General features: G+C 32.7%; 3 protein-coding genes across 4 annotated transcripts; all 3 read right to left on the bottom strand.

Moving 5' to 3' along the window:
- Positions 1-1,979: 1,979 nt before the first annotated feature.
- LOC133700986 (probable DNA primase large subunit) lies at positions 1,980-8,130 on the bottom strand. The gene is made up of 19 exons (XM_062124732.1): positions 7,886-8,130; positions 7,611-7,776; positions 7,430-7,511; positions 7,278-7,337; positions 7,087-7,144; positions 6,246-6,268; positions 6,085-6,168; positions 5,931-5,995; positions 5,621-5,669; positions 5,478-5,525; positions 5,297-5,386; positions 5,055-5,114; positions 4,717-4,776; positions 4,346-4,420; positions 3,935-4,020; positions 3,496-3,589; positions 3,300-3,407; positions 2,649-2,699; positions 1,980-2,401 (listed from the first exon to the last, which is right to left on the bottom strand). The coding sequence occupies exons 1-18, from the start codon at positions 8,025-8,027 to the stop codon at positions 2,649-2,651; spliced, it is 1,401 nt and encodes a 466-aa protein (XP_061980716.1). The 5' UTR covers positions 8,028-8,130; the 3' UTR covers positions 1,980-2,401.
- A 1,311-nt stretch (positions 8,131-9,441) lies between these two features.
- On the bottom strand, positions 9,442-16,011 carry LOC133702409 (uncharacterized). 2 transcript variants are annotated; one of them, XM_062126760.1, is made up of 14 exons: positions 15,631-16,011; positions 14,364-14,437; positions 13,610-13,696; positions 12,916-12,991; positions 11,924-11,988; positions 11,496-11,597; positions 11,278-11,367; positions 11,126-11,200; positions 10,983-11,015; positions 10,740-10,820; positions 10,613-10,651; positions 10,236-10,298; positions 9,895-9,939; positions 9,442-9,799 (listed from the first exon to the last, which is right to left on the bottom strand). In XM_062126760.1, exons 1-14 carry the CDS (start codon positions 15,671-15,673, stop codon positions 9,617-9,619), a joined length of 1,056 nt encoding a protein of 351 aa, XP_061982744.1. In that variant the 5' UTR covers positions 15,674-16,011; the 3' UTR covers positions 9,442-9,616. The 2 variants fall into 2 exon arrangements, with proteins under 2 accessions (XP_061982744.1, XP_061982745.1); XM_062126761.1 differs by lacking the exons at positions 14,364-14,437; positions 15,631-16,011 and adding an exon at positions 14,236-14,339.
- A 3,121-nt stretch (positions 16,012-19,132) lies between these two features.
- Positions 19,133-21,479, bottom strand: LOC133701385 (probable WRKY transcription factor 75). Its single transcript, XM_062125285.1, has 2 exons — positions 21,015-21,479; positions 19,133-19,562 (listed from the first exon to the last, which is right to left on the bottom strand). The coding sequence occupies exons 1-2, from the start codon at positions 21,314-21,316 to the stop codon at positions 19,391-19,393; spliced, it is 474 nt and encodes a 157-aa protein (XP_061981269.1). The 5' UTR covers positions 21,317-21,479; the 3' UTR covers positions 19,133-19,390.
- Between the last annotated feature and the right edge of the window lie 4,179 nt (positions 21,480-25,658).

Raw genomic sequence — 25,658 nt, 5'->3', positions numbered from 1 at the left:
GCATTTTTTTATTATGTTATAAACTTTTTAACGGTTGGATTATAGGTTAATCACAGGTTCTAGCAAGATAGTCTATTCTTTCTAGTTTGTGAGACTTATAACTTGTTATAGAAAGCCTATAACCTGCAAAACAGTTTTTTTTTGTGGGATTTGAAGACCTTCATATGATAAAGTATGTAACCTTTAAGCAAATTATTACAATAAATAAAAGAATGAGCATTTATTCTTAAAAACAAGAGTGTTTGATCTTAGTTTTGATGAGACAAATGATTTGCAATTAAGAAGATATTTTTGTTGAGAATAGAGATTCTGAACCCTTTGTCTGGGTAATTTAAAAGGTATTTATAACCCCTAAACTTTGTCGTTTTACTGAAGTTGAGTGGTTGAAGAGTCATTTCCTCTTGATAAAATTAATAAAGGATAAATATCTCTTACACAATATTAATATGAAATAGGATATCTCTGACATTAATATTAATGGGAGAATAAAGACGAATATCCTTAACATTGATATTTTGTGTTTAAAGTCATAAGAATATGTAAATAGAGTCTTATAACCCAATATAAAACCTATAATAATCTCTATCAAGCTTTTTATACTTGGTATTCTACTAAGCTCATGGTCAATGGAAATAGTAGTAAGCCAGACTCATGCTAATTTTTAGTAGTATAAATTGTTAGCTTTATCTCTCTTAATTTCTTCTACTTCTCCCTTGATTTTTCTTTAAAAATTTTGTTTGTTAAATAAAATCATTAACAAGTAGTATCAGAGTCAACAATCATTCATCAGTCTTTAAAAATTTGCATTAATCAAAGAACAAGCATGATGGAAAAACAATATGGTGAAGTCTTTGGAGGAACACAACAAGAGATTTGAAGAATAAATGTTAAAAAAATTATCTATAACTTCAAGAAATCAATGTTGTGATTCAGTAAACTAAAGTAGTCTAAGCAAAAGTCAATCATCGGGACAATCCAAGTTTAACTTCTTTTAAGGAGGGTTGCTAAAAAATGACTAAACTTTTCAAAGTTATCCATGCTCGCAACGTGAGGCATGAATTTATGAAAATGACTTGCTTCATTTGTTCAATGAAGCTTATTGTGTTTCACGTTGAAAATCAAGCTCTTCTCCAAATGCAAGATATTCCTTTAATTACCAATGCTCTCCAATACTAAATAAATATTCAACCCACTATGAAGAAAATGAATGTTTATGTTTAATTCACATCACATCAAAAACTTGCTACAATGAATCAAAATACATTCAATGAGGTAAAGTGCTTCTCTTTAACTAAATGTGAGATTAGTTTTAGAGAGAAACAAGAAATGGGTTTTTTTTTAAATAAAATAAATTTTATTTTTTAAATGAAAAGAATGTTGTTTATTATGAATTGATTTGATAAAGAGTTTTGATGTGAAAGTGCATAAAGCTGAGAATTATATAGATGATAGATGAAGGAAGAAAGAGGAGGGTGATGTTGAGGAAATGAATGAGAAAAAAGAGACTGAATCCAATATGAAGAAGATTAAGAAGGATTTTCACGGGTGACAATTCCTTAACATCATATAAGCCTATCTAGATGTGCAAGCCAATGCTTGGGAGTATTATTTGGTTGTTAAGCAATTCTCTTTTAATGGTGCTAGCTAGGGTGCTATTTTCTTTGTGCCAAAAAGAGCTCCAAGAAAATGAATAACATCGGCTTTATGACATAGGATCTTCATTATGTACAATTCATGATGAAATTCTCAAGGTTATCGGGATTAATTTCTAGATTTTTACAGAGAGTCTTGAGAACAGGACCCTCTTAAAGAAGGGGTATTGCTACAAAAGCTCAAACTACTGGACTAAGGGAACAAGCTGGAGTAGTATTAGTAATAGCAGAAGCTCGCAAATTAGTAGCAGTGATTATAGTTAAAGTTAGTTACAGTTAGCAGTCCTGAACATGTAGTAGAGGTAGTTAATGATTTTAGTCAGGTAGTAGTTAGAAACAGTTAGAGGTGCTTAGCAGCTGGAATAAAATGTATAAAAGCATTACAAATGCTCATTAAGCAGTAAGACTGGACATTTTAGCAGTGTAAACTCTTAACTCTATCCCTCAATTTCTTCTACTTCTTCAATTTTTTCGTCTAAACTTCTGTTTGTTAAGGAAACTCCTATAACACATAATACATCATCTTTCACAATTTTTCACTCGACAACAAACCATGGCCCTTCCAAGTTCCAGGTGGGATATCCTCCAGCTAAACCACCCAACCAATTTATGGAGCGAAAATGGTGGGCCAACCACTTCTGTGTTCCAATTGGTCAGTTCTTGAGAATGCAGGTGACACCGAAAAATTAGTTCAATTGAAATCCACCCTGTCTCTGCCTTTGCGTAGGCCTTGACATACCAGAACACAACTGTTGAGTAATTGGAGATAGAGGGGCATTCCATGCAACAAAAGGACAAACATAACATCTTTTAGCTACATCAACTAGTGGAAAAAGTTTGCATCTTTTTCCAAGTAGAGAGGAATATCAGGCTAGGTTTGCTTGAATGAAATCTGGATCAATGAATTAGCATTTGTGGCACGACCAGCACAACTACAGTACAAGTAATGAACTGTTCTGATGAGAAGAGGCTACCTAGGTCCAGAAAATGACAAACCTATATAGGTGATCGGTCGTCCAAAGGTTCTCCTTGTCCAGAGGGATTGTTCTGCAAGATAAACGTTAAAGTTAGCTTCCACCTTCTCTCATATAGCCTAAAAGCTATAGAAGAAGGCATCTGGATTTCTTTAATTTAGTGAACTAGGACCTCCAGACTTGGATATTTGAGGAACTGAGAAACGCATGCCTCAAGTGACAACGCTTGAGGCCACCTTTTACCGCAAGAACAGAATAGAGTAGTAAACATAACATAAGGTTTGATAGTGCCATAGACCAATACGATATACTAAAAATCAAATGGAACAAATACTAAATTCCATTGAATCAGCCATTCCAACCCCAGTGGGGTTAAGCAGGATAAAAAAATATATTCCAAGTACTTGTACACAAGTTGTTAGAATAACTACTACATAATCTCTTACTGTTGTTCGTTTCTGACCATTCAAATCGGTTTTCCATAATTCAACCAGGGCAATGCATCATCATATTAACCACAACATATTTGCGTGGACCCATTAATGGCTGGATCCCAGTTCCTTTGGGGTGGAATTTCAACATCGTATCCTCACCAAAACAACTCTAAATGTATCAAAATTTACATTCTGAGACTTGAATGGGATAAAAGTTCATAAATCATATCAGCATGTACCTTAGATTTGAAAAACTTTTGGCTGTCACTGAAATATTGGTTAGGATGATTAATCCCAGCATCATATGACGAACCATGAATAGATTCAAATGTTAACGTGCAAGCCAACTGCAGACAATTTTATACATGTAAATCCAAGTTAAAAATAGATAATACGAGAACCTGGAGGAAAATCAGAATCTAACAATCTGATAACCTGATAATGTCTGTTTCGCACTTTATCCATTACATTCTCCATTGCACCACTATTTACACCCATTCTGCTGAGTGCAGCCCTCAAGTTTTCCTCACTGTCATAACCACTAACACAACTTAAGCATACCAAAATCAAAGTCAAAATATCATGTCAGGTCAAATGAACATCATTACATAATGACAAATCAGGCAGCAAAACGAAAATGCATAAATTTTTTATAAGCATCAACTACCAAGTTTCAGGCATTGAGTACTCAATGTCAGAATTCCTGGTTTATGAAATACTCTAAATATTAATAACAAAATCAAGCAAAATAGTTATTAGGTTCGTTGAGGTAACTAGGATTTTAAAGAAACTGAACCCTTGTCGAGTGCAGAAATTATTTTGCTTTTGCCCAGTTTCATGTCATCATAAACATCACATTAGTACGAGAAGTGACCTGAAATGTCGATAGGGACAACCATGATGATCTCCGACACCAGGAGTTGATGAGATTATTTTTTGACAGGAATAAGGAGTATAATCCTGCAAAAACAAAAAAAATACATTTTTTTAGGCAGTCATGATATACTAACAAATGAACATAAATGCAAGCAGAGGAATGAAGACCAAGTTCCAAAAGAACTAAAAGAGACAAAAGACCATTTCACCAAGAATTATATCAATCAGGACATTGAATTCTAAAGCTACTAAATTTCCGAATCATATTCATTTCATAATTCTTCTTAATTGTAATATGATGCATTAATTGTAATATGATACACAATCTCAATCTAACCAGTCTAGCATGACAATGACGACGCATACAACATCTACATACTAAATGATGGTGATGGGCTAGACATCTTACTGTTCTCTTCCCTTCTCTTCCATAATTGTGGCGAATGCTGTATGCATATTCTTTGTCAAACCTCTCAGCTCCAACCTACAAAAAGGGGACAAAAGATATAAAGATGAGGAACATTATTGATTAGCATTTGATTTCCAGGCACCAAGAGATCATATGAAAAATATGGCACCTTGAAATTGTATGTTGATCTAAAATGCTAATTATGGAGAGAGATTACTAGACATCTGCTCTCCTTTTGCTAATTTATTATAAAATGCAACTTCCTAACATACAAAGTGAAATATACAAACGGCAACATCTATAAGAAATTGGTAGTTAAATTAACACCACAATTTTGCACATATTCGTGCAGATTATACTGAGCTACTAACCTTTTGGGAGAACTCTGCTTTCCAGAATGCAAGAGCGTCATCTAATTTCAATCCGACACCCTAACATGCAGATAAAGGAAACACGTTAACAATTTTCAAGTGTGGCGAAAAAGGTTAAGGAAAACATTATCGACTGCTATACAGCTCTTTCTCAGATAAATAAAAGAAACAAGACAAAGCCACAAGGGAGATTGTCTACAGCAAATTCTGCAGGTGCATGATGAGGGCAGAACCAAAACGAGGGGATAGAATGTAGGACAAGCTGGAAGAATGAGTAATGATCCTAAATCAGCTAATATGCACAAGTTTAATAAGACAGGTATAAAGTACAATACAACCTTGAGAAAGAGACCCAATTGCATCCTCCCTCCATGCTTTAAATGATGATCTTCTCTGAGCTGCACAAACATTCATGGAGAAGTAAATGAAAAAAAGAGGAAATTGTGAAGACTTGGTTGAAAACTAACGACTTTATGCAGGAAGAAAAAGATGAGCTGGAAAAGAGAAAATAAAAGATTAAAGATCCCCACTTGAAAGAGGATTGGTAAAAAAACTTGTTTGAATGATCAGAATTTCTCACTTTTTCAAACAGGTGACGCATGCACAGGGGAAATGAACTCTTAGCTACTTGGTCAATGTCTTTAATTGATACTTCAGCAAATTCTTTGGGCTGCAAATGATGTGAACCAAACTCTTCATTGTTAACTTGACCATGTGATCTAAAGGCAGCAGAAATGAGCTTATAAGAGGTAACAAAGAACCTGAGAATAGTCAGGACCCAGATAGCTTGTGCATAGGGTTTCCACGATCTAAAAGGCACCAAAATTACATGTGAAGCACTGCATTTTAAAAATAAAATAAAAATAGTGATCTAAACTTAAGACGTTCATGATTCGATACCCACAGGAGTTAGGCGATCCTTCTCTTGTTCTCTGATGGTAGATGTCCATTTTCTGCAAACAAAAAACATTCAACATAAGACTTCCATGTTAAAGAAAGCAAACCCCGTTCTATAAAAGCAAGTGCATAGCATGTATGGTGCAGCAATGGAAAGACATGTTGCAGTCATGACCTTGGACACAATATGGACATTAAACCTTTCTTTCAATACATCAAAATCTTAGTTCTTTTATTTGCATAACTAAGATCAGCGCAGATAATCAAACAAAAAATAGAAGGGAGCTTTTGGACATCAACCATTGAGAAATAACCACCTGTTTGTTAGAACAAGTGCTTTTGATAGAAGACCGCGGAACTGGGTAACAACAAGGGAAACAACCTAGAAAATGAAAGTAGAGATACATTAACAGATTGTTGATATACATTATCAAGGTGTAATGCCATGATTGAAACAAGAATTCGCTCTACCTGATTCATAGCAACATAAGCATAGCCTTTGCAGATGAAGACTCTACGACCAGCCACAAGTTCAGGAACTTCTTCAAATGGTACCTTCAGTTCAAAATAGCTAAGACTATAGTTCTTGTGTAGATTAAGTAAAGTAATCAAGCAGAGGTAAACAAACAAACCTTGTAGAATATGGCATCAGATGCTGCAAAAAGGAAAGAAAATAAAAAAAAGGATGTGGATTAGAATTGTAAATGTGAAATGAAAACAAATTGTCAGAGATGGGCTATGGTCTTAAGCCCTAAACATGTAAAACAAAAGGTAAGAAGAAACATACTTTTCTCCACCAAAAATGTTGGTTAATTTTTATTAAAATTCCAAAACAGAATAAAATGAAGTAAACCAATTATATAGACAGCCTGCCTTATTAATAGGTATTTGACAGCAAGGAGATGATGATAACAGAAATCACTCTTTGTTATCTCACCAGTGCACTTTCAACATTGCTGAATTTGGGCAAAAGAGTAGCAACATCTACTCATTCAGGAAACTGCAAGCTATGTGAACATCTAAAAGCCTTTCATTATTCAACTGGGTGTGAGTAGCATATTCCTTTGAAATTATGCCTCAACTCAGAAATTGGTGTGTTGTTGTCTATGAATGGATCTTAGTCTAGTTTGCATAGAGGTGGTAGTGAATGAATGTGCGGGGTAATAAGGCTATTATAGAAAAATGAAGTTGAGCACTGAATTCATTAAGAAAATGAATTAGATGGAAATTGGTCTCATGCATGAATTGTTTTAGCATTTTGGTTGTGCAATGAAATGTTATCATTATTAGTGATCTGCTTCACTCTCGACCATTGAGAAGAAAACTAATATCAAAGAACTTAATATATATGAAACCAACCAGACAATGATACAGTGACTTGCGGTCATTTAAAATGGTCAGCGACTGCTTACTGCAGAGATAATTAAAAAAAGGAAGGGATTACAATGAAACAAGCAACCAATCTGCTCTTACCAGTGGGTTTAAGCTGACCAGTTGATCGGGCAACTAGATGCAGTTTTTCCTTTACACCCTGTGAAGTAAAATAGGTCAAAATAACACAAAAACCAAAAATTGGTGTATTTTTAAAAAAAGCATGCAAGCAATTACAAAGAGTGACTAAAAAAAAATTAAAATGCCTTCGCATTATATTTAATTAAAATAACCTCAAATTCTGCAGTGGTAACAGGCTTGTATGGAAGATCAAACTCGGCCATAAGCAACCTCTGCAAATTCAAAACCACAAACCAATCAGTATCCGACACTAGGAACTAACTAAACTAAGAAATTAATGACCTAATGAATGGATGAATCTCACCTGAGCTTCGGGGGATAGAAGCCGAAATCTGTATCTAAAAAGTGCAATCTCATTGGAAAGGAACCATTTCCTCAGCTCCTCTCTGACAGGCAGACACACACACCAACAATAATCACAAAATTTGAAGAGAATACGTAAAGTTGGCTATAAAATAACTATATAATGAAGCAATCTTACTTACGTTCTACAATAGACGAGACGTAAAACGAAGTGAGATATGATATCTTTGTTAGTAACTTCAGATGGCAGTGGATGCCTCATATTTGCTTTCCACAAATCTTTTACTAATTTCTCCATTTCTTCCGGTCTTTTTCCGCGAGAAAGTCCGTCAGATACACCTTTTAAAACTGGAAAATCAAGAGACAATTTTATTGATTTCTGTGAGTAAATTAAACCTAGAAATTGCAATTAATTGGTTAGTTAATAATTAAGGTAACGAAAAGAAGGAAAAGTTACCGCGGAGGCGATCGATGGCGTAGAGCTCGAAATCTTCCAATCTGACTTCGAGAGGGGGAGCGGAGCGGTAGAGAGGGAGGGTGGAAACTACGTCGTTTGCAGATGGAAGAGGTTTCTTCCATTGAGGCTTGACTATCTCCATTCTCTCTCTCTCACTAGAAATCCACTTTATGTTTGTAATGGAAAATAGAAGTAGTAACTGATCTGATTTTTCTTTTTTTTTAACATCATTTTCTATTTCTTTTTTTCTCTCTCTGTGTTAGCGCGCCAAAGGAGTGCTTCATTGGCGGGAAACGAGTTATTATCCAATGAAACTCGGTTGCAGAGGGTAGACCATGGCGTGTTAACTCGTGGTCCCCAGGAAACTTGGCCCCTCGACCCAACCAGGCTTCAACACTTTAACATATTTTCCTTGTCGCTTCTCTCTTCTTACACTTTTTTTTTGTTACAAAATTGCAAACATAAAATTATATTATACTGACAATTAAAAAAAAAGTCATAATTCAGTGATTAAAATTTGAAAATAACTTGAGATTGCGAGTTTAAGACTAGGGGCGCCATATTTTTTCTAAACTAACAAAAAAAAATGGTTAATATATTATCTTAAAAGTCTTAGAACAAACTGATGTGATAATTCATCTGGTTGAAGCACAGGTACACATACAAGGTTGCAAGCTTGTCTCAGTGATTTGATTTTAAAACTTCATGTTTTTTTTCAAAAACAAAAAACAAAAGAAAGAATAAGATAAAAAAAAGATACACGCATAGGTATCACTCGAGCCACCGTTCCTGGCCTCCTTTTAGGTCAGGTCCATTATAGTGCAATTGAGTTTTTTTTCTTAGCGATATTATTTTTTAAGATTTTATTTTAATTATTATTATTTAGAAAGAGATTTTTATTCAATTTTATCTTTTAATATTAAATTGATAATAAATTATTTTTTATCATATAATAAATAAATAAAAATCAACCAAATAAAATCCATAAAATCAAGGTAAGATATTTTCACACTTTTTTTTATATATCTTTCAGTTTCTTTTGTTGCCGATTCCACCATTTAGTAGGAGATTTATTGAATTTTAGCATTTAGTAGGAGATTTATTGAATTTTAGCATTTAGTATTTAATCATAGTATTTTGTAAGATATAATAAAATAAAAAATTAATATAACCCGGTAAAGTAAGAAAAATGTTGACAACACATTTCTGGAAGATAGCTGCAAGAGACCAAATAAGCAGGATAATGTACCATTCTGGAAAGATTATTTCTATTGGTCTTCGATATCATGTTGATTGTTCCAAGGAATGAGAATGCCTAACAGTCTTAAACCAAAAACTGTCGGCCCCAACGACACACACTTCCAAGTATCAACACATCGAAAAAATGAATTCCTCGTCAAGCTCAAGGCATTGCGAGGAGAGTTCTTCCATAATTATTTGACGCAATCCTTTTACGCGGGAATTCTCATAGGTATTAAGAAGTACCTTGAACCCCTCCCCCCCCCCCCCCCCCCCCTCTAAGATTAATTATTCATACTCCTAACCTACATTGTACATATCAAAAATGATAGTTGACCTTACAAAATAAGCATCTCTACAAAATTCAGCACCATCCTGGTATTTATATTCATAGGGAGAGGCTCGTATCACCAGAACAACCAAACTTCAAGGACCTCCCAGAGTAAAGCTAATTGCCGCACAGAAATAAAATGGTTTTCAATGGAAAAACCATCACGATTGCTGTCTGCTTGAACTTGTTTGTTGCACTACACTGTTTGTTGCGCTTCGCGTTCTCATAAGAAATGCAGGTTTAAACCAGCTCGTTCTATTACTTGTTTCTTCTTCTGTAAGGATACCTTTAGAAATCCCGAGGCCGCTAGCAAGCTCAGCCACTCCTGAAATCCCGTTACTTCTCTGGAAACACGGAAATGTTTCGTTAAAAAAGTTAGATGTCAAGAAATTATATTAAAAAAAAAGATGTAAACTGCAAATTGAAGTTCAAGCTAAACCTGCTGGCTTGAGGGTGATGCAGCATTACGAGGGGGCCTTTGAACCTGATAAAGGGAAAAATCAAGGAAAGGAAATTGAGGTAATTATATTCTTAAAAGTGCTGGGAAGTGTTCCAGACAGAGAAGTTATCCTATGCTGTAAAAAACAAAACTAAAAAGGGAACATCAAGCAAGCTATTAGCATGGAATAAAAGTCACAGAGAAATTCTTTAAACTTGTAAGATGGCTATATTAGCTTATTCATGGACTGGAAAACAGGGTAAGTCGCAATATAATCTCTCATTGATGCTCGCAGAAATTTATTTTGGCCACAGACAACAAAATTTCAAAAGTAAACAAACCTCTTGAGATCCAATCGAAGCAGGAGTTGATGGTTCACTTGATGGAGCAGGCAATGCCCCGGCCTGGTAAATAACAAAACAAAAACTAGTGAAAACTGTAGGCACCAGAAACCATATTTGGAACATATGCAAGCACTTAAGCAAAGCTATTTTAAGCATGTGGCCTCTGGTTTGGGATAATAGAATGCTTCAGCCTGGGCATGTCCAGTAAAAGTAATTAAATTCCAATCTTAAACAGATCTCCCCACTAACCAAGACAGTAAAATAGACAATATCTAGTTTAGAAATATAGATATGGTGTCTCCAATAACAAGAACAACTACTTTATTTACAATGTTTTATCCAACACATGCCCTATTGCAGAAGAAAAATATTACCTTTGATGAGAATGTTAGCCGTGAACTGGATGCTGAAGTCTGCAGAATTTGTGGACCATGGTGAACGGTAAAGTTCAGTAACAGAGTATTGAAAAGGCCAAAAGGAAACAAAAAGATGATGACATGCCTGGATATTCTCTTCAAGTAAGTTGTTTTCCAAACTGGAGGCATAGTCACACAACCTCTTTACTCCTTGGGTCGTCAAATCCTAAACATAAATCAAAATCAACAACAGTTACCACAGGTGCAATAAATAAATAATTTCTGATAGCACTGCATATGATGTTGATATAAAATCAAAATTTATAACAATAACCACAGGTAGAATAACAACTGATAGCACTGTGTATGATGTTGTTATGATAATTACCTGTTTCCCTTCAATTCTGCTAATTTTTAGTTCCTAAAAGAATAAAAAAGAATATGAATCAAATAAGCATTTGATTTCACATCTAGAATGAATTTATAAAGATTGGATGGGCAAAAGGAAATATGAGTATCAAGACTGATCACCAAAGTTTCAACGGCATCACGAACATATCGAACATCATTGCCAATCCTACTTGAATCTTCTCGCAATTCAATAACCTACAGGTGTTGACATATTTTTTATGTAAGTACAGCTACTGCACCAACATATTAGCTAATAACTAGGTTAGACCCACCTTTTCTTGAGTGCTGGCTGTCAGTTCTGCAACAGCATTCAAATTTGAGTCCACACCATCGATCTTTGAAGATAAATGCCTCCTGGTACTCTACAGACCAAAAGAATTTGCATTGAGATAAGAACGCTCTATATTTTAAATTCCATAAACAACCATCGAAAAGTTCCAGCCCTTTTTTTATTAGATGGATAAAAGATACAAAAAGTTCAAAAGCTTACCCGGATTGATGCATAAACATTCTCTAGTTGCTGGGCTATAGAAGTGCAAGCATCAGATAAACTACGCCTGGTTGCAAACATCATATCTGGAAGTTTCCAACCCTGAAAGTATACAGCATTATAAAAATAAAGCACCAGTCAAACCAAAGAACAAGATGAAGCTCAAGATATATCAACAAGCAGTATAGTGATTATAATCTTAAGTATTATTTCCAATTGCTGAATTTGGTTAATACAGCACTTCAAATCTCAATGGAGGAAAGATATTTTCAGGACCTCTACAATATTATTGATAGTATTAATTATACTCTATTTTAATGTTGTAATACCAAAAAAATGAATCAGATCTTTATATATCATTTGGTTTTAGAAATTTGTGCCTGTATACACATCACGTCAAATTATCAAGCAAAATAGAAAACCATTACCTTCCACCAAACATAGCCGTATCCAACAACTACCACCACAACAACTACACCATATTTATTAGAACCTGCATATTAATATAGCGTGTCAGAGAACAGTCCAGAATAAGTGCATAATCAAAACTACAATACATTATAGGAATTTACACAGACAGGTAAGTAAAAAGTTATTGCTTATATGAAAGAACAGCACTTGATATCAAGAATTAAGAAGATAGTCTAAGATTTCTAGAGAGATTATACAGAGATGAGGTTGCAAAGAGATACAAACTCGCATTCATGCACCCAGATGTATAACAGCAAAGACAAATTTGATTGTTGGTTAAAAATGAACCAACACAACATACTATTGAGTATCCAGATATATTTCAGTTATGTACATTTCCCAAATTGGAAATTAAAAGGTAAGAAAATAAGTAAACGAAAACCCATGCGCACAACAACATGTATACAACATCATGAGACAGCTTTAATTGAAGGTCAAAACATGAAACCATCAAAGCATGCCATTGAGGAATGAGAAATCAGATACAGTTCAATTATGTACATACCATGCATTATGGAAGGTAAAAGATTGAGTAGAACAAGGATATCCATAGGCACATCAATTTTTCAGGTATATTATGACTTAGGACTGACAGCATTACAACACCACTCTCCCTCCAAGAAAAGTGGAGATTACAAGAATCGTCAATAAATTTATTCTGGTGTGCATTGCATAATAGATTTTAAGAAATTTCATTATTGCAAGAGAACATAAAATTTAACTGGAAAGGAAAATCCAACTCGACATTATATAACACACTTAAGCTTGATTTTTGAGAAAGAGCAGGAGAGACATTTATATTAGCGTATTTCATATTTTTGCAGTGTATATGGGATAAGTTCCATCTCCATCTCGATAAGTTTATTTCATATATATATGTTTAGAAAAAGATGAATGAAACATAACTCATCTCCTGTTTCAGATGCAAGAGAAGGATCAGAATCCAAACCTGTTCCATTTGCAGTTACAATTGTGACTGGTCTACTTGATGCCAACATTTGCAGCTCCTGTCGAAGGCTGTTTACCTGCAAAACATGCAATACAGTCTTCACAATCTCTAACAGACACTTCCAACATAAAGCAAATTATAATTCATTTTCCTGAAATGATGAGCACATATAATTACAAAAGACAATTTGAAGAAATTAAACTCAAACAATCAAATTAGTTCCAATAAGCAACTGTTTAACATTCAGATATTCACATTAAAAAAAATAAAGAATGCTGACAGAAATTTCATTCCTGCAGAATAAGTCATTCAAAGAGTACGAGTTGTGATGTTTCTTCGGTTGTCCAAACAAATGTCAGGAAAGAAAGTGTAAAAAGTACTATTCCAGAAATGGAAGCACAGCAAAATGAGCATTGCTACTCTTGCCCGCCACCTTATCCTGTCACGTTGAGATTTTTACTTTTGCTACCAAATGGAAAAGGAGAGGGAAAAAAAAAACAACAAGTCCATTGCATGAAAATTACTTTTTAAACAAGATTTAGTTTAGTTACTTTAAAATGCATTCATAATCATTACCAACAACACTATTAGTTACAACTGAATATGATTAAAAAAATGAAAGCACATAAAAATGTTATAAATTGAATTTCAACACAGGAGAACTTATAAAGAACCATAAAGATGACATGCAAACCTGAGCCATCAAAGAGTCGTTTGGAGGTTTGCTAGACTTGCTAACTGATGAAGTAGAATCATCCTGTTTAAGTTGCCTGAAAGCAATCTGCGATGCAAGATAAATCACTATCAATCAGCAAGAAATAGACTAAGAATAGACAAGAATTAACACTACATTTTGAATTGCATTATTGTTTCTAAAAGACATAGGTAATAAGTAAAAAAAAGTACAGCACAAAATATTTTATCCAAAGAGTTGATTAAACATCAGTTAATATGTGACAATGGATGTTACATGCAACGTGGTAAACCAAATTTGATGCGCAGCGTTCAAATAATCAAGGTGACAACATCACAATAGCTTTCAAATAGTATTGCATTCGAGGAGGTCCTACATTAATAAAAACCCAGAAATTAAACAAAAGAAAATAATTATTTGATAAATGGCATGAGATTAAACTGAATTGAAACAATGCAAGACTATTTCCAACATGCTCCACTATAGACACTGAAAAGGCCAGTTAAGACAAGCAATTGGCTTGGGAAACAAAAATATTATCCATTGCAAAGGCATGTCTAGTCTTCCCACTTAAAGAAAATACAAAGATAAGGGAAATACAGCAGATGTGATGGAACATAGTTTACCTATTAAGATATAAATAGTGGAGATACTGCAATCAGGTCTACTATCATTATTATCAATGAAGATAAACCCCAAAACATTAAATGAACTTTGTGCATCTCTAAGACTTCACAATAAGTCATATAAGTACCTTGAAAGCACCTGAAACGAAATTAGAAACATCAGGCAGCCGCCCCTCTTTAGCAAGAACTGAGCCAAGAATACCTAAAGAGCAAAAGACAACTAATTCAGTAAGAAAATTATTTCCACGGAGGATGGTTTTGATTTGGGTCAAAAAGAAACATCTGAAGGTACAAATGAGATAAATTTGCTTATCAAGGCTAGGATCACAGATGGACATTCCTATTGCAGTCTGATTAAGATACAATAGACAGCAACATTAACCATGCATAACAGAGATGAGATTTATTGACTATCACCATGGGGGCCAATGAGGTGGTAGAAATAATGGTGAAAGGTGCATGGATAGGCTTTCTATGAAAGCTTGATCAGGACCTTTGTGAGAGGTTTGGGGGTAAGGAACAAGCTGTAACAAAAAATGTGATGTCCAGTCTATTCCGTCCAACTAATTGCCGGTCACTGAAGTACCCTGAGAGAGTGTTGCTCAGTAGTCCACCTATCTGCTGTCATAGTTCTCCGACTAAATAAGACATGGCCTAAATACGATAGTTATTTATTCTAAGGCCTAGAAGTTGTTGCCCCACGAACACATATTTCAATTTCTTTAACGTCTTCTTATTCCATTTCATGACACTACAGTTATCTAGATAAATACCCAATTGCTAACTAGCCCAGCATTCTAGAATTATCCCATCAGCTTAATTAACTCCCAGTGGCAAGAAGAGTGAATTTCAAGTTTTTTTTTTTTTGCACCAAATAAAGCCAAACACTTACCTCAATTCAAAGACGAGTATCAACAAGTAGAATCAATTTTAATAACTATAAAAATAAAAGACAGTTCTAGTTAAAATGAGCTGGGTAATTAAACTGCAAATCAAGCATGACAGATGACATCAATGCAACAGAACAAAATCCCTTCACCAAACACGCTAGCTTAGAATCTCACCAATCCAATGTTGCAATTACAGTAGAGCCAAAGAAAGCAAACACACCCAAAAAATACCCAATTTTTTTTCAAGTGCCAAAGTACTAACACTGACAGGACCCCTCCTAACATTATCACACATACACAGACACTTGCTTCGCCTCAAATGTAGACCTAAAGAACAACATATTCACACACACACACTCTATACCATGGAATCTAGGGTTTACCTCCAAAAACCCTAAAACTCACTCAATGTGTTCCAAACATCCGAAATTAAAAAAAAACAATCAAATTAGTTAATAATTCAATAGATTAATTAGGAACTGAAAATCAAACAAATTGAACTGACCTGCACCGACGAGAATAGTTAACTTGCCGAGAGGAAGAGCCATGGACAGCCACTGATAACAGTAATAAATAAAAAGAGATGGAATTTTTCTAGATTTGATTTTGAATCAAAAGAGTGCGATCATGATTTTTTTTTAGGAGAGTGAAAAGCAAGCAAGCAAGGAATATAAGATCGTAGAACAAGAAAATATTTTTATTTTTTATATATAATTGTGTTTTCCGGTGTTACTAGGTTTTGCTAGATCAGGTTTATGTCTGCTCTGGTCTGGTGGCAGACGAGACTGAGACTGCATACATCAGAGAGGGCGATCAGAGACTGGGAAGCGAATCAGCTATTAATTAACGCAGCTACAACGCACCAACCAACCCTATTATTTGCTGGTGGTGTGTTGGCCGGCTAATCCACCTCTAATTTCGGTTCTTCATTTGACAAGTTTACCCCTCTACCATCGAATATGCGAAAATACCCTTCTTCTTCTTTTCTATGTTTCTTTTCTTTTAATTTTTGTCGATTTTTCTGTTTTTTCTTTCATTGGGTAGGCGGCATTGGCCAGGTCACGGTTTTTTTTATTCTAGTTTCATTATTTAAAGAAAAGGACTTCAAGTTTTCCTGTGGTTGCGCATTAGTCCCCGTGTATCTTGATATTTTGTAGTGGAATGGCCTTGTATTATTTCTTCTTCTTTTTTCACTTTCTTTCTTGCAAAATATTCTTTCATATATATTCTAGTGCTTTTTGAGTAATTATCATGATATGAAGGAAAGAAATTAAAAAAAAATCCAAAAGTAGAAGAGTATTTTTTATATGTAATCACAAATGACATAATGAAAACGTTGTCGAATTTGGCTCCATCTTTTTTTATCATCCTATTTTTTTAGGATGTATCATCTTATGAATATTAATATTCACTAATTAGAGTATTTATACTTTATGAGTGCGACGACTTGTGAGTATACACGTAATCTATCTCTTTATATTTTGAATACGATATTTTATTTTATAAAAGGTATCCTGTGAGAATATAATATTTTTTACACGGTGCTTTGTTATATTTAAAATATTAAGTGGTATTTAATATCTTGAATTTTATTTTATTTTCTCAGTGTTATGTTGTATTTCAATATGACGATGTTATGAAATTTGTAAAATAAATCCTGAGTGGAATTCCTAAAAAAAGTCAAGACGGAAAGGGAATTAATCCTTATAAAATTTTAATGAAAAAAAAGTAAAATCATTGTTTGAACAGTAGTAAAAAATAAAAGAAGAAAAAGATTTTTGAAAATTTATACTTTGTTTTATATTTTTATAGTTTCTAATATATATTGACGGTGGTGGTTCACTATTTCATAGAAAATTAGATAGGTGATCACGCTACGACAAAACTCAAGATCAAATAACTTAATATTAAAGGCTTAAGTTGAAAAAAAAATCAATTTTAATAAAAAAAACATCAAAGAAAAAAACCTTAGTCAACCCGGATTAACTTGACTAGTCCGCTACATATGAAATAAGACATGGATAAAAAAAATTAAACAATAAAAATGATGGGAAAAAAAACTAGAGTCTATCTAGGTTAACTTGACATGCCTGAAACCTAAGGTGACCCAACATAAAAGAATGTAAAAATATCACAAAACTCGGCTAACTTAACTAACTCATTACTTGGGATACAAAATCGAAATAATTCCACAAATAAAAAGCGAAACATATCACAGAGCTCAAGGCCCAATAACCCTCGAATGATAAATTTGAAAGAAAAAAAATCAATTTGTAATGAAAGACCCTAGAAAAAACTTAAATTAGGTTAATATTCAGAATTAGTGACCTCGATCATAAGATCGTGACTAACCTGTAAAAGAAAACATAAAAAAATAACAAAGCAAGATTCTCAATCATAAAAAAAATTTAAAACAAAACAAATAGCAATCAACCCAACGAGAACAAAATTTGATATAAAAACTAAATAAAAGAAAATAATCAGAGACTAAAATGAAAAAAAAATGAACTAGTAAAGGGATAAGAAATTTAGCAATGAAAATAATGAAGACCAAAATCAAATGCAAAAATTAAATGAAATAAAATTATGAGGAACAAGATTAAAAAAAATAATAAAAATAACAACAATAAAAATAACAATGATCAAATTAAATAAAATAATTTTGAGGGAATAAATTGAAAAAGAAACTTCAAAAGGCTTAAAAATCAACATACATAACAATCAAAATAATTAAAATTAAAATTAAAATAAATACAAATAAAAAACACGATTGAGTTTTGAAATATCATATGTGAATTTCAAGGTCACAAGAGAGAAAATAGCATAGTAGAAAAATAGTATGTCATCACAAAACCACCACAAATTGAATTGCACACTCCACCTTGTTGACTGCACTGTCATATGACCTTTACCTTTCTAAAGACAAGATGGTTGACTATTTTTTTGTTATCGGACTCCGCCATACTTGCTAACCATTATTTTTATAACATTTATCTGTTAAAAGAATACTTGCCTCCCTAAATAGCATGTATGGTGTTTTTTAAAGGTATTTTAGTTTTTTAATTATTTTTAAAAAGCAAAAAGACCATGAAGCCCCTATTAAGAAGTCATTTTTTTTTATTATAGGGGTAAATTAATAATTCCAATGTGCAGCAAAAAATTAAAGAGACCGATCTACCCACTTTCAATTTGAAAGTACCATTTAAAACCCATGAAAATATAATTTAGCCTTAAATTTGTTCTTTTTTGCTTGTTATTATGAAAGGCAAAAGTATCATTATATCAATTTACAGTGCAATGAGTCTCACTTTACAGAGAAACACCGAGGCTCTTTAGTTTTTTCGTCAATAGGAAAAAATAAAATTTGATTGTTTTCATATTGTTTGTCATAATATCGGGACGAAGGATTCATTTAAGAAGGACGTCAAATAAGACCCGTAAGTGAAAATTATTGAAATGATTAGAGACGACGTTGAACAAAGAAAGAGAAGGGCGGGCTCGAATGAGCCAGGGCCCAGGATCACGTGGATAGGCCTCGAACCGAGGACAACGCGTGCCTGGCTTGCGCCTGAATTGCCAAGGCGCTGGATCTGAAGAAATTATTATTATTATTATTAATAAAAATATAAATATTCAAGCTAGCATATATCTTAACTAATCTTACGAGTTTTAAAATTAATAATCATATAAACTTTTAGTAATTCTAAAATTCATAAAACTTGAACTGATAATCCCTAAAAAGTAAATTTAGGATCTGATCAGTTGAATTATACCCTTTAGATTTATTATTATTGGTGTTGTTGTTGTTGTTATTATCCAAAATTAAATTTAATTATACTGAACCGAACTACATTATTTTTATGTTCAGAATCTACCACGCGTACCTTTTTACACTTAAAACCTGCATCACAAGAGCATAATTTATTAATTATGATTATTCAGAGGGCCAATTTAGCATAATTTTGAGATGTGAAGAATTAAGCAATTATGACCCAAGTCGCAGTACATCAAGCAATATACGTGAAAGGATTCGATAAAACCACGTCTTCTTAGTATACAATGAATTGAAGTGAGATAGAATTTTCTACACCTGATGGGTTGTGAATACATAAAATCAAAATAATTAATGGAACGTTTTGTTTTTGGCGTTTTGAGGCTTAATTTGTCTATAGTTTATTGATGTAAAAGTCTACGGATATCTCGATACCATAATTTCCTTATGTAACGATGATATATAGGCCTAGCTAGGGACTTAATTAGAAGGATCAGGAGTAGATTTGCATCTGGCTCAAGATATGCTCGAAGTTATCTGGAGACTTTTCGATCTGATGAGAATGCATTCCTTCATAGGTTGTCACCACGACTCCTTCGTCTTTTGTTAATCTCTGAACCTGCTTCTTCACGTTGCACCCTTGATGTGTGCACCGATAGTAGCTTCTGCAGACACAGAAAACAAATTAAGATTTATATATGCACTCATGTTTTAAGGTAAATCAAGCTATATATGTTAGTTTAGCTGAGCAAGATGCTTCAGATATATGGAGCTCTAGGAAACCATCCAGTTTTTTTCTTTCACCAAAATGTAACGGGATCAAATTCTTGTAACTCAAGGAAGCTTAACCTAGTGATATCTTCTTCCTTAAATAATTAAAATACTTGACGTTTCCATCATCCAGATTGTTCATTATTCCAGATCATATATACCTTCATCAGATAGAATATGAATCACTTTCCTGTCGTTGGCTAGCTACTTCAACTGAGGCAAGTAAGGTGAGGAATATATTACGTGCTGACAATATTTCACTAATTCGTAATGATCAGTACGTAACCAAGCTGTCTGAGCGTGTATTTGTGATTATTTTTTAAATTATTTTTCATTTATAAATGTATATATTTTTTAAATATTTTGAAAATTAACACATATTAATTTAAAATAAAGAAAAAAATAAAAATTTTTAATTTTTTTAAAAAACACAAATATAAAAATAAACAAAGTAGTACTGCATCATGCACATGACTAATGATATTTTTCCACTGTATTTTCTAATATTAATTCGCTCCCCATTTTGAATCCTCAAATCCATTCTTTACATATGAGAGCCTCCCTTTCTACCATTATTGAAAAAAAGGGAAGTAATTATTGGATTAGCCTGTAGCAAATACACGTGGACGAATGATCCTAAAATTAACTACAGAAAGAAAAAGTCAAGCTTCAGCCATAATGTTGCGTGCACGCATATATACATCTAGATCGAATCTCTTTCGTTATTTTTTGTTTACTTTCTTGAAAAAAAAAACTAAAAAATAGAGATGCATTTCTTGGGTTTTCAGTCCTCTTAAACGAGATAAAGTGAAAGGACTTGTAAGAATATGCATGAAAGTCGAGCAGAGAAAAGAAAATAGGGGGACTAAAATGATCTTTCAAAGATTTTGTCGGCCATTGCCCCCTCAACCTCCGTTTTCGCGCAAGCCCCTAAATACCCAAAGTTTATGAGTATCCTACTTTCGTGTATACTCCAAAAATAATGGCCTTCAGGGTTTACTATAAGATTGGCAGGATAAGAGTCTCATAAATCAGGACACTACAAGTGTCCTCTCAAGTTCATTTATTTGTTTTAAAAAGGAATGGAGCCCCCCAAATCACAACAGCCGTGGCCTCAATTGCCCAAATGATGCTTGGAAGATTTTTATACCTTTTTCTCAATAATTTATAGATGTAAAAATTGTCACCTCAAAGCATATCAATATACTTTAATGTTCAACTATATCTGCTACCGCTCGAATTCTTCACAGGTTGAGAAAAAAAAATTATAATTAAGCAAATCATACATGTCGTGTTTAACAAATTAAAGAGTATAGTAGATTAGTTAGGAAAAAAGATATAGTTACCTGGGAAATTTGTTGTTCTTCACGGCCTTTTGACCATACTTTCTCCATCGATAACCATCATCAAGGATATCAACTCGGCTCCTTGTTTGAAAAGCGTACTTGGGCTTTCTTATCTTCTTTTCTCCCTTATTCTTTCCCAATTTCCCCTCAATTCCAGACCCAACAAAGCCTCTGTTTTGAGAGATGTCATCAAAATTTAAACTGGCTGGAGCTTGCATCTCTTGCATCAATCCCAGCAATCCATTTCCCCTAGTACCTTCAAAGTCGGTAGAAGCATAAGAGTTGATCATGTTCAAAGACATGAAAGAAGCAGCGGTAGCTGTTGAAGATGAAACTAAAAGGAAGAAATAGGGTGTAGTCGTCCACGAGAGAGAGAAAGAATAGAAGTAAGAGGATGTGCGAGTGTGTGGCTAGCTATAAATAAAGGTTGAATTAACAGAACTCTGAGAATATCAATAAGGCTCTCTCAAAATATCAATAAGGCGGCGGCACGCTTAATTAATTAATCGTGAGTCTAGCTTCTTTATCTTATGGTAGGTGGCGTAAACGGCACGTATAAACTTAATCGAGATTAAAAGTTTAAACTCAAAATTAATCCCAACCCATGAGGATTAATAGAAGTAGTTAATTAAAATCTTATATAAAAGAAAAACGAGAATAAAGTTCTAGACCTTGATGATAAATCCTATCTTAGGGTCTCTTTCTACGAATACAAAGGATGGTGTCATGCCATTAATTGTGCTAAATACATAGGGTGGTGTGTGTGTGTGTGTAAAAAGACGCCAGATATATAGTACCCTACTAGTTGTGTGTATATTTATAAAAAAGATTCAATAAATAAATATTGAATATAAATTATTAATTATTTTGGGTATATTGCTCTTTTATTTACTTGGAAATGGATTGATCAGTGGACGAGCAATCCATCTTATCTATTCAATATAAAAAAATTGATAGTCTAAAATTGTATGATTAGTTAAAGAAATAAAAACATCAAAGCAATTAATTCTTTAGTCTTGTTTCTATGAATATTACGTACGATATTAAATATGTTGGTTGATTTTGACCAAACTTTGATTCCGTTCAGCAGTACTCAATGGTTTAAAATATTAAGAAGCTCCATGGGTGTGAATACTGAATAATAGCATGGAGAATTAACAATTTCCCACCGAGAAAAAAAAAACAACTAGAAGAAGAAGAGGACGCCGCCCTTTAATTTCTTGGTCGCAGCACGTGTTTAGACAGACACACACACACTTCCATTCAAACACAGAATTTTCAGCATTAGATGTCGAGGAAACAGTAGTTGGTAGAGACCACACCTACAAGATACGATCCTTTTGTCATATATCTCAACGTTTTCTAGAATTTTTTTTTTTGGTATATATAAAAAATGAATGTGTAAGTAGATTAATAATATATCTGACATGTGTTGTTGTACTTTTCACATCAACACAATCTGAAGTAAATTTATTGAACTTGTATAAGATCCGAAGCTTCGATCGAGATCTCTTGTATGGGCTGCTACGTATATAGAGCTAGTTGCTAGAACTATGGTTAAATTATTTATTTGATTTTTTTCTCGGCATATAGTTATGGAGGCTTGGACTAACAACAGTACTTTCAAAGTTACATTTTCAAAATCGGTGACTCTTGACCCGTTAATCCATCCCGTAAATGTAAGCTTTTAGCCTAAAATATGATCGGTATAGTAGAGATCGTAGCTCAGTAGTATGTTTCATTTAATAAATAAATAAATAAATGTAGAATCGATATAGCATAAATCTTTGGTTAATTGTTTTAAGTGATAAAGATAATATTCGTTTAGCTTGAGGTTTTAAATTTGAGATGTACTGCCAGCTTTTTAAGATGGTGAAAGATCGGTTAAGAATATTTATGATATTCAAGCAAGCATCCTTCATGATTACGAGCTCAATTTAAATATGTTTTCTTTTTAAAACGGATATATGTATGGCAGTAGCTGGCTACCTAAGAGTATGTTGTCGACCTTGATTTTTCTAACTTTTATCATTTTTTTCCCCAGGAGTATCAAAATCTCATATGCTCAGTAATAAGATTAATATGTTTAATAATTGGTTAATGTTCAATTAATCTAATTCATTTTTTAAATATTTGATGATTTGATATGAAAAGTCTAGATTGTTGGTAATTGGTAACAAATTATGTTTAAGAAGTTAGGTTATCGGTAGTTGTTGTAGTAGCAACTTGTGATGTTTGGTAAGTCAAGTGACTAATAGTTATGGTAGTAGCAGGTGGTACTTGGTAAATTATATAACTGGTAGTTGACACTTGTAATTAAAAAGTTTATTTTGATGAATATGAAGACTTTTCAATGATAAAATCATTAATTTTATAGAGAGAAAAATGTAATAATATTCTAAAGAGAAATATTTTGAAAATATATATGTAGTAGAGAATTGAGAGATTGTGAACCTTTGACTTCAATGATTTATGTTGTATTTATAGCTTATTAATCTTATCATTTTAAGGAGAAGAAAGAGTGAAGAATAATTTTATCTTTGTGATATTTTGAGTTATATTTTACTCAAAATAATACATATTAGATCAATATAAATTATTAAGAGACCTATACGTACGTGGAGTCTCAGAAAAATCTCTGGCGAGTGTGAGGCTTAGAGGTGAGAAATGCATCCAGACGTGTGTCTGGACCCAAGCATGTTAGGTTCGGGCTTCTTGCCCGAGCCCATGCTCTCTATAGAGTTGTGTCCATGCTACAACATCCGAGTCCATCTCTCATTGTCCCCTGTTGTACTTTGGGCTTCGGATACCAAGCCCGAGCCCAATGAATATTCTTGTTATGTCTATTTTTGGAGAAAAAATTTAGTCTATTTTGAAGTTTTTTTTGTCCATTTTATTTAGTTTTATTGATTTAAAAGAAAAATAAAAAAAAATTGATAAGAATTTGAGAAATCATTTGCTTAGTTTTTGAGAGTGTAAAATATATTTTATAAAAACAGGCTATATGTATATTAGTTTTTTACTTTAATTAACATGGATTTTAAAGATAAACGTAACTTTAAATATTTTACAATTAATTAGCTTTTTTTATATATCGTTATTGACTAATATTTAATTATATATTTAAATAACCTTAAATATTTTAAAATTAATTAACCTTAACTATTTTTTAAAGTATATTAGTCCTCGTCTTGTATGTATCTTAATTAAATTGTTTAGTACTTAGAAAAATATGTAGTGTTTTGATTATTGATTCTTATAAAAGTCTTGTTCTTAATATCAGAATACAATAGTTTATTACCAAACAATTTAATGTATTTAATCTCGCAACAAAGCGTCATATGCGTAGCACAACATGGTATAGACAACAAGAGCTAAACATAACCATCTAGGTGGTGACCCAGTGATAAGAGTTTGGGACCAAGAGATTTGCTTCCTCTGTGGTCTCAGGTTCAAGCCTTGTAGTTACTCATATGATGGCCATTGGAGATTTACATGATCGTTAACTTCAGGGCCCGTGGGATTAGTCGAGGTACATGCAAGCTGATCCGGACACCCACATTAAACTAAAAAAAACACAAGAGCTAAACATGCTCAAGTGCAATTAAGACAAATACTTTTATGATTTATGATTTTCTTCTCCTTCTTTCTAGGATGACTAGACGAGGGTTTCACATATATTTTCTTCTGGGTCAATGGTTTAATTTATCTTTATATAATGGGGTATTTTTTTTCCAATTTGTTCTTACATCCCTAATGGAGCCAAGTTTATTATTAAATACACGTTAAACTTTTAATCTATAATTCTAAGTTCTAACATGATTTTTAGACTAGTTCATCAGAATTAATCCCGTGATTTATACGTGGAAAAGAATGTGGCTTAAAAAGTTAATATATATTCAAATACAAACTTATTATCATTTCTAAGGGTCTCTTTTTTTTGTGCTTTAAAAATATTTTTAAAGAATTTTAATTTTTTTTAATTTTTTTAATTTTAAATCAATATCTTTTTATGTTTTCACATCGTTTTGATATATTGACATTAAAAAAATTTAAAAATTTAAAAAATATTATTTTAATTTATTTCAAAATAAAAAATACTTTGAAAAATAATTATTACTATAATACTAAATTAGCTCTAAATCACATAACTAATTTTGATGAGTTTACCTGAAATCTCATCCAAATATATAGGTTGTGAATTTAATATATATTTAAGGGTAAAATTGGCTCAAATATTTTTTTTTTTAAAACAACTCTTTGCACGAAGACAAATCTTGCTATAATTAACCTTTTCTATTACTTTTGAAAGGGAGATGTATGTTTTATAATAAAATAATTAATTTAATTTAAAATTTTAATTATTAGATAGGATTTCAAAAATAATTTTTTTATTATTTAGTAATATATTATATAAATAAAAGCTTCTTAAATTTAAAACTTATATAAATTCATTCTATTTGTGTCGATTTTAAAAAAAAGTGATAAAATCCAAACTTATAATTATCTGATCATTAAAATTTTAATACTATAAAAATAATCATTATAACTTAAAAACTTAAATTATCATATGAAACTCAATAAATGATAATACATCATTTTAAACGAAGCTAGTTTTGCTTGGAACTTATATACCAAAACTAT

Source organism: Populus nigra, chromosome 8 (assembly GCF_951802175.1).
Source record: "Populus nigra chromosome 8, ddPopNigr1.1, whole genome shotgun sequence".
Classification (NCBI taxonomy): Eukaryota; Viridiplantae; Streptophyta; class Magnoliopsida; order Malpighiales; family Salicaceae; genus Populus; species Populus nigra.
The sequence above is the reverse complement of the archived record's forward strand: the minus strand, read 5'-3'. Positions and strand labels throughout refer to the sequence as shown.

Coding starts and splice junctions, on each gene's coding strand:
- LOC133700986 (XM_062124732.1), bottom strand. CDS start 8,027: ATGGAGATAGTCAAGCCTCAATGGAAGAAACCTCTTCCATCTGCAAAC. Junction 7,338..7,429: donor TTCTATCCCCCGAAGCTCAG/GTGAGATTCATC, acceptor TTGAATTTGCAG/AGGTTGCTTATGGCCGAGTT. Junction 3,590..3,934: donor TGTCCCTATCGACATTTCAG/GTCACTTCTCGT, acceptor TGGTTATGACAG/TGAGGAAAACTTGAGGGCTG.
- LOC133702409 (XM_062126760.1), bottom strand. CDS start 15,673: ATGGCTCTTCCTCTCGGCAAGTTAACTATTCTCGTCGGTGCAG. Junction 14,438..15,630: donor AACTATTCTCGTCGGTGCAG/GTCAGTTCAATT, acceptor TTTGCTCTTTAG/GTATTCTTGGCTCAGTTCTT. Junction 11,989..12,915: donor TGTAACTGCAAATGGAACAG/GTTTGGATTCTG, acceptor ATTAATATGCAG/GTTCTAATAAATATGGTGTA.
- LOC133701385 (XM_062125285.1), bottom strand. CDS start 21,316: ATGTCTTTGAACATGATCAACTCTTATGCTTCTACCGACTTTGAAGGT. Junction 19,563..21,014: donor AAGAACAACAAATTTCCCAG/GTAACTATATCT, acceptor CTGTGTCTGCAG/AAGCTACTATCGGTGCACAC.